Genomic DNA, 9,148 nt, shown 5'->3' on the forward strand with positions numbered 1-9,148 from the left:
TATGTAGATATCTATCTGTGTGTGTGGGTTTTCTGTAAAGGGTGTGACCCAATTGTTGATCTGGTTTACGGATGACTAGGACAGTCTTCCTTCATTTTCTCTTTCCATGGTGAATTGGATGTTTGGGCAGATGCTGTTGAGATGGTCCAGGAACCTGTTGAGTTCTTCTTCTCCATGGCTCCAAATGGTGAAAGTGTCATCCACATATCTGAACCATTTCGTGGGCTTTTTTGTTGCTGTTTCCACTCTGTCAGAGTGACAGCGGGCCACATTGGGAGATTTTCCGAATCTAGGATGGAACGGGCATTCCCACCAGAATGATCCTTATACAGTATTGTTGTTCATTCGTTCAGTCGTCTCCGACTCTTCGTGACCTCATGGACCAGTCCACGCCAGAGCTCCCTGTCGGCCGTCACCACCCCCAGCTCCTTCAAGGTCAGTCCACTCACTTCAAGGATGCCATCCATCCATCTTGCCCTTGGTCGGCCCCTCTTCCTTTTGCCTTCCACTTTCCCCAGCATCATTGTCTTCTCTAGGCTTTGCTGTCTCCTCATGATGTGGCCAAAGTACTTCAACTTATATATGTCCTTATATATGTCTCAAAAATATGCTTCCCAGGACCCTGGGAAGATATGGCTTTCCATGGGGCGACGGACATAGTTAGATATACATGATATAATGTGCCAGAAGGTAGCTGGGTCTTTAGTTTGAATAGGTTTAATGAGCCATGACTAATTGTTTTTCGAGTCTTCCTTTTTTCTGAGCCAACAGGAGCTTATAGAGTCTCTTCTGATGGAGAAGCTCTTGTGCCGTTATTGCTGAATTATTTGACTGAAAAGCCTTGTAGGTAGAAGCAAGTGATTATTATTATTTTGCATTTATGCATTCCTTATCAAACCAGGATTTGGAGTGATGATGACGTTGCCTCTGTGGAACTGTGTTGGAGCTTCTTGGGTTATTGAGTTAAAGTCCTCCAGAAGAGCACTGGGGGTTGTAGCATATGTCACACCAATTCTTAGATTCAGTAGTTGTTCTGTCACCAACAGCTCAATAACTCTTTGGTTCAACTCTGGCTTTTCAAGGCTTTTCCAGCTGGATGTATGATAGGTTGGTAATGGTCCACTATTTCTTGAATAGGAATGGATAGTTCGAGAAGGATTGGGAAATGATCACTATCGAACCTTGGCATTATTTATTTATCATGTTAGGAGCAAATCAAACAGTTGTATTGCATTTTAAACAAACAAACAAAACACAACATTTGCAAGCTTGGTAGTTGATTAAATGTCCTTTGACAAGTATCTGGCCACTTGGAGTGCCTCTAGTGTTGCTGCAAGAAGATCCTCCATTGAGCATGTGGCAGGGCTCAGGTTGCATTGCATCTGTGGTTTGCTCTTCTCCACACTCGCATGTCCTGGATTCCATTTTGTGGCCCCGTTTTTTAAGGTTGGCTCCTCATCTCTTGGTGCCAGAGCGCAGTCTGTTCAGCATCTTCTAAGTCGCCCAGTTTTCTTTGTGCCCAGGAGGGAGTCTCTCCTTTGGTATCAGCCATTGATTGAGGTTCTGGGTTTGAGCCTGCCATTTTTGGACTCTCGCTTGCTGAGGTGTTCGTGAGTGTCTCTGTAGATCTAAGAAAACTATGTTTTGATTTAAGTCGTTGACGTGCTGGCTGATACCCAAACAGAGGATGAGCTGGAGATGTCTCTGCCTTGGTCCTTTCACTATCGGCTGCACAGACACCCCATGATAATGCGGCATGTCTCATTAAGAGCCACATCCACTTTTTTGGCATGGTGAGATGTGTTCCACACTGGGCATGCATACTCAGCAGCAGAGTAGCGTAGCACAAGGGCAGATGTTTTCACTGTGTCTGCTTGTGATCCCCAGGTTGTGCCAGTCAGCTTTTGTATGATATTGTTTCTAGCGCCCACTTTTTGCTTGATATTCAGGCAGTGCTTCTTGTAGGTCAGAACCTTGGCATGACTTCCAGGTATTTAGCATGTGGCACTAGATCCCTCAATATGCCAATATAATCGATGGTGCTCATTTTATGTCCAGAGAGATAAGTGAAGTTGGCTGGGTGGTCTCCTTCTGGGACGCCATTTAATATGTGGAGGTTTAGCCTGGCAGTTGTTTGAGCCAGGCATAGTCCTGCAAAAGGGGTATAGATCACCTCAGAAATTTAAAAATGTTACAAAAATGCATCAAATAAGTGCTGGAAGTGCGATCAACAAGCAGGTACTTTTTTCCAGGCATGGTGGACCTGCCCAAAAGCCAAAGATTTTTGGAATACTATTCAAAAAGACATACAAAAGCTTTTGAAAAGACAAATTTTAAAAGAACCAGAATATTTTCTTTTAGGAATTCTTGACTTTGAAGGAGAGAGAAACCAGGAAAGGCTGTTTAATTATCTAACTACAGCAGCCAGAATTGTATATGCTAAGAACTGGCAATTGAAAGAAACACCCAGAAGAGAACAATGGCAAAACAAGATCGTGGAGATAATGAGTATGGATGAATTAACTTATTGGCTATCACCAAACCAAGAGATCCCAAAGAAGCATACAAATTGGAACCTGGTTAAAGACTACTTTAGACAATGGAAGATAGAGATTATCATTTAAAAAAAAGTAAATCATAACTAAAGAAGCTGCGGAGAAGCAGATAACTTTCAAAATACAGAAAAAGACTTTAAAGACCACCAAAGTCTAGATGGAAGTCAACATTTTTTATTTTTTATTTTTACTTACATTTTAATTTTCTAATTTTTTTCCCTCTACTTGCCGGGTATTCTCCATTTATTTATATTCTTCTTTCTTCTGACTACTTTTCCTTATCACAAAAAATATGTTCTCCCACTTTTGATGTAAAAATTATTTTCTTATTTTAAGTTTTGCAAGATTTGCCAATAAAAATAATCTTTTTAAAAAGGGGTATAGATCATCTACTGGCTCAGGAAGGAAAGTCTTGTGTCGTCTGTAGAGAGAGATGTCATCAGGGCCCATCCTTGCATTGAAATCTCCCCCTAGAACTACCAAAGTGGTTGGGTTTTGAAGTATGAGTTCAACAACATACTTTCCCAATTCCTTCCACTGGGTTCTAATCTGTGTTTACCTCCTCGAAACTTTGTGTTTTTGTCTGTTTGTTTGTTTTGTTAAAAATGTAATACAACTGTCTGGTTGCTCCTGACACGATAAACAAATAAATAGCTCCTCGATGGGGGCATATATACATTAACTACCACCAGTGTGCGATGTTGGAATTGGAGCAACACTGCCAACAGAACCTCTAAAGATGCCGGTCACAGATGCAGGCAAAACATCAAGAGAGAATGTTGCTGGAACATGGCCATACATGGCTTATCCCAAACTATCTGGCAGTGGAGACTTATATAATCCAGTTCTAAGAAGATAACCTGGGATCAGACCCTGGGATATAGGACAATGCAGAAGGGGCCTCAAGCAGTGATGGAAATGTGGCCACAAAGCAAACAGCCCCCTTTCAAATATTTAAATGTAACTAGAATGTCCTCTCTTAATCTTTACTTTTCTAAAAACACCCAAATAATAATAATAATAATAATAATAATAATAATAATAATAATTTTTATTTATCGTGTCAGGAGCTACCAGAGAGTTGTATTACATTTTTAACAAAGCAAACAAACAAACAAACAAACAGACAAAACACAAAGTTTGCAAGCTTGGTAGTTGATTAAATGTCCTTTGGACAATAATAATAATAATAATAATAATAATAATAATAATAATAATAATAATAGGACATTAATAATAATAATAATAATAATAATAATAATAATAACAACAACAACTTTATTTTTGTATCCCACCACCACCTCTTCCTGCTGAGCAGTCTCTATACTCAAACAGAGATGAAAACAACACAATAAAAATTTCACAAATACAAACATTATAAAACAAAACTGTCAACCAACAACCAACAGCCTAATATAGTGGCCATATACTGAGCCAACGGGTGAGGCAGGGGCTTGTGCAATACAGTTGCAAGGACAAGGCTGGTGGAAAAGTGCAGGAGCCAGATGATAAGTCTGGGCTAGAAGGGCCAAATCAAGCAGAGCAATACAACTATAGGGCAGGGACAAAGGTTAAGTGCAAGAGGCAGATATGGAGCTGTGTCTGGAGCGGCCAAAGTATCCAGTCAGCTGGTTAATCAAAAGGACAGTGGAACATCCACGTTTTTACAGTAGTTCTTTATGAAAAGTAGACAAGGTGGGTGCTAATCAAATCCCTGAGCTATCCTCATAGGGATTCATGGCTTCCAAACATTTGACCATGTTGGTCACCCTTCTCTGGACATATTCTATATTGTCAATATCCTTCTTGAATTGTGAGGCCCAGAACTGGACACAGGGTTAACCAGTGAGGTCTGACCAAAGCAGAATAAAGGAGGCTATGACTTCCAAGGCAAAGTCATAGCCTCCTTTATCTGAACCTTGATAGTCAAAAATGAAAACATGTTTAGGCAAGGCAAGGCAAGGCATATTTTGAGTGTGCAGTTTTGTCAATAAAACCACAAATGTGGCATAAAACGGTCATTATGACACACTGGATACCAAGATCAGCCACAGACAACTGGCAACTGCCCTTTATTTACAGTAAGATCCCTGTTTCTGTGGAGGATATGTTCCTGGTTGGATTGCAATAACATAAAACGGTGGCTAAAACCAAATGTCATTAGAACTATGTTTTTCAAACATTTATGATTGTTTGCATGTAACATTTGTTCTTGTTCTCTCCTCTTAATTTCCTATATAATCAAGTTAACTTTCTCTCATTTCTTCTTGTTAAGTTTTGCTTTCTGTTTTTCACTTTCATGGGGGTCTTATGCCCCTAACCAGAAAATCTGGATTGATAACTGTACATTCGTTATTGTTTTGAAAAGCTAAATGCTAAAAAGCAAACAATTGGAAATGCTTGTGTAACACCAACTTATTTATATTTTAAAACCGTGTATCCTGACTTACACAATTATTATTTCACAGAAGAAATCTGGTCTTTCATTTGGACCTGCAGCTGAGGAACCACTTTAAGGAAGGAATGCCTCTAATTCTCTCCCATTCTGCAGTGGCCTAAAGACTACTGAGTATACATTATCTCAGCACCCTTCATAAATACTCGTGTTCCATCAGTGCATCTTTCGGACCACAGTTCTCCCCACTCACAGAAGACAGAGACTTTATGGAGGTCCAATGGGTTTTCTGACGTCTATCAACAGATATCACCAAGGGAGGCCTCTACCACATACAGGGAACTATAGGGTTTTCCAGTATGGATTTTCTGGTGGAAAATCAAATGTGAGCTCTGTCGGAAGCATTTCCCACATTGAGAACATTCATAGGGTTTCTCTCCAGTATGAATTCGTTGATGCCTCTTCAAGCTGACTCTCCGAGTGAAGCACTTTCCACACTGAGAGCATTCATGGGGTTTCTCTCCAGTGTGAATTCTTTGATGCTCCTTCAAGTGATGTCTCTGAGCAAAACACTTGCCACACTGAGAGCAGTTATAGGGTTTCACCCCAGTATGGCTTGCCTGGTGTCTTACCAGCGTACCTTTCTGGCCAAAGCATTTCTTACACTGAGCACATTGGTATGGCTTTTGTCCAGTGTGACTTCGCTGGTGACGTAACAGGTGCCCTCTACATCTGAAGACATTCTCACAAGTCGCACATTTATGCAGTTTCCTTCCTGTAGGAACATTTTGGGATCTCTGTAATGACTGTCCGTGGCTCTTGCGTCTTTCTCCATCTTCAGGACATTCAGCATCTTTTTTTCTTGGGTTTAGATCAACAAACTCATCTGACACATTGTGGTATTTTCTCCCATACTTGGAGAACAAGGCATTCCCCATGTCTGTGGAAGCTTTATTATCAGCAGCTATGAGGTTTTTGGTGTGTTTCCTCTCTGTCTCCACTAAGTGCTTCGACTGCTGATCTCTGAGCTGGTATCTCATCTTAAGAATGTTGGATGTCACAGGCAAACTCCACTGAGATGCTTCGGCTGGCAATGACTCCACCTGAGGAGATATCTTCATCTCTTTCCAACATCCCTTTTCATCACCTGAAGAGAGAGAAAGTGGACATTTATTTGTAGTTAATTCAGACTGCTTTCTGTATTGTATATGTGTGCATTGGTATGCTGTTTTTTGCCAAGTGTGTTTTGCTTATGGGATTTTCCTGCCGTTTTCTTTCATGGTCTCATGTGCCTTGCTACATAGGTTTCTATACACTCATCGATCTGTTTCTCCATTGTAGCTCACGAACTATTTTGTATTTTTACTGTTTTACTACTTGTTATTACTTTGCTTACATCTATTTTACCAAAAATTGCTTTCTGATTTTACCATGCTGCTGTGGTGTTTAAGGTCAGAGGTGTTCCTGCTCTGGTGTATGACAATTCATGAGGTTTATCCTGATAGTTTAACTAATTTGATCTCTGAAAGAGATTTTCCCAACATTTAGGACACCTAGCTTTCCTTTCAATATGAATTCTCTGTTCATTTTTCCTGCATTTACTTCATGAATATGGATTTCTCTGCCGTACAGCTTTCCTTTCTACCATTTCTCTTTTATGCATCCTTTGATGTTGATCAGGGTCAACTTTTGAGATGCTCTTCTTGGTTTTCCCCAGGAGACTCTGTGACAATCCCTCCAACCACATTTGGTGAAACAGAGCATTTCCCAAATTACTGTTCTGTGATTTTGTTTAGCCTTTTCCTGCCACAAGAAATGCCTAGACTTCCTGCCTCCTTTGGAGCTCACAGAAACCCCTTCCTCTCCCCCCTTGGACTCACTTCTTTCTCCACACATCTCCACCGTCAACGGTCCATTTCCTTGGTTTACAAGTGGCACTGCCCCGGGCCTTTCCTCCAGCTCATCCCATCCAGGTTGAGACGCCTCCACTTTGAGCGAAGTTGCCTTCTCCTCACCTGCAGACAAAGAGGGAGGAATTCTGTCCATGCTCAGGAGTCCTTTACTCCAAACTGCCTCCATTTTAGGAACCCTTAGGTCTTGCAACACAACTCTATGGTCAACATCTTCTGGAGGCTGGACACAGAATCATATTGGGTGATCTAGAGATTCCTAAGGAGAACATTTAAATGAAATCCACGTATTATACAATCTGCAAATGTGCAGATCTCTCTGGGTTATATGGCTCCTCTCCACATAGCCATATAACCCAGAATATCAAGGCAGAGAATCCAAAATATCTGCTTTAGACTGGAGTCCACACTGCCATATAATCCAGTTTAATGTGGATTTATACAGCTGTGCGGAAGGGCCCTCAACTTCATAAAGTCATGGATCTGAGCTGCCCATACCAAACGGCTGGGCGTTTCCGCCCTCCTCCTGCAGGACTTGCCAGAAGGTTGTCTGTTGGCCCGGCTGGGACAGCGTCCGCTCAACCCTGTGCAAAGATACGTCTGTGTCTTTGCAGTCCAGAAGACCCTGAAAACACAAGACATCCCAATGAACGCAATGGGCAGGCTCTTCTCCTTCGTAACAGCACTGACATAAGACACTGATCTGCTTGTGCTTATGCTGCATTAACTCTACAATGTAAATGCATGCTCAAATGGGCTGACATTCCTCTTGCATGTTCTACCTAGAGCATGCATGGGCAAACTTCGGCCCCCCAGGTGTTTTTTTAAAATAGATTTTATTAGATTTTACATATACAATAGAAAAGAAAATTACAGTAAAAAGTATCAACACCCCCAGGTGTTTTGAATGAAAACTCCCACCTTTCCTAACAGCCTCAGACGCTTTCTTTTTCCCCCTCAGCCACTTAAGAATGGGTGCAAAAGTTTAACAAGACCTGTCTAATCCAAACTCCATTCGGTTTTGTGAGAGAATACAATCAAAGCACTCCCAACAGATGGCCACCCAGCCTCGGCTTCTATCACCCTTGGAGCCTCACCTGCCACTTGGCTGAATTGGTCTCTTGCTGCCTCTCGAGGAGGAAGTCCTCTGCCAGGGCCACAGCCTGGGAACAGGTCTCCGGCCCTGCGCCTCGGACCCATCCTTGCAGGTCTTGAGGAAGACTGGCCAGGAACTGCTCCAGGACCAGCAGCTCCAGGATCTGCTCCTTGCTGCGTCTCTCCGGCTTCAGCCACCGACTGCAAAGCTCCTGGACTTGGCTGTAAACCCTTCGTGGATCCTCCACCACTTGGCAGCAGAACTGCCGAAAATGCTGGCGCTGCAGCTCCACGCTCAGGGCCTCCGTTCTCAAGATGGCTGCCTTCACTTTCCCATAATCCTCCCTGTCTTCGGCTTCCAGGCTCTGAAAGGCCTGCTCTGCTTCTCCACTCAATGCAGGCAACAGCCGGGCCGCCCACTCTTCCTTTGGCCACCGACAGGCTTTGGCCACTTGCTCGAAGGACGCCAGGAAGGCCTTGGCGTCCTCCCATGGCGTTTCTTCTGCTGGTGGAAGGCTTGCGCATGCCAAGGAAGGTGACTGGAGGGTCTTCAGGAACTCCTGCCATTGGGCTTCCCAGTGCTGTTGCATCCTTTGACCTGGAAGGCCGTTGCCTTCTTCTGGAACTTTCCATGTTGGCATATATTGGGACTGAACCCTGCTTCCAGCTTTCCCTCCTTCTCTTGGAGTTCCTTGTTCCAGCTGCAGACTTGCAGGATTCGGCTCCTCCATCCCCTTTCTCTCTTCAAGCCAAACGTCAGTTCTGGGATGAAAAGAGTCACTGGGATGAAAAGAGTGTTGCTTCCAGGCAAATACTTTGACCAACAGAGTTGCCTGATCTTGCGTTGAATGTGCAGGAGTAAAGGGCTGCCACTCTTTCTTTACCCAATGGAACAACTCAACATAGGCAGTTCCGGCAGCGTGGACACATATCCCTGACCTGAACAGGGAGTTTCATCCTGAACAAAAAAGAATGAAATTCAGAGGGGGAAACAGAATAAAAATTCAATTTGGATGGAATCTCTCTCCAAAAATCTATCCCTTTCCCTTCTCAAAGAGCAGTAAGAGTGGAATAACTTCATCTCTCACTGAATCCTAGAGTTGCCAGAGACCCCGAGGGCCACCCAGTCCAGTACCATTCTGCCAAGCAGGGAGGCACAATCCAAGCCTTCCCAACAGATAGCCATTTGGCTT

The 9,148-nt window shown here is 43.0% G+C and overlaps 1 protein-coding gene across 2 annotated transcripts in view; it reads right to left on the reverse strand.

Moving 5' to 3' along the window:
- The window catches only part of LOC132765892 (zinc finger protein 397-like), a 41,667-nt gene extending 32,760 nt beyond the window's left edge, over positions 1–8,907 (reverse strand). Inside the window, exons 1-4 of one of the 2 annotated variants that reach the window (XM_067465204.1) lie at positions 7,958–8,777; positions 7,359–7,485; positions 6,831–6,965; positions 3,814–6,097 (exon numbers count right to left, since the gene is read on the reverse strand). In XM_067465204.1, coding sequence (XP_067321305.1) covers positions 5,250–6,097; positions 6,831–6,965; positions 7,359–7,485; positions 7,958–8,686 — 1,839 coding nt within the window. In that variant the 5' untranslated portion in view covers positions 8,687–8,777 and the 3' untranslated portion in view covers positions 3,814–5,249. Of the gene's footprint in view, positions 1–3,813; positions 6,098–6,830; positions 6,966–7,358; positions 7,486–7,957 lie in introns of those variants that run through there. The other variant, XM_067465203.1, reaches the window with a different exon arrangement.
- Positions 8,908–9,148: the final 241 nt, after the last annotated feature.

The sequence above is a fragment of the Anolis sagrei genome, chromosome 2 (genome assembly GCF_037176765.1).
Source record: "Anolis sagrei isolate rAnoSag1 chromosome 2, rAnoSag1.mat, whole genome shotgun sequence".
Classification (NCBI taxonomy): Eukaryota; Metazoa; Chordata; class Lepidosauria; order Squamata; family Dactyloidae; genus Anolis; species Anolis sagrei.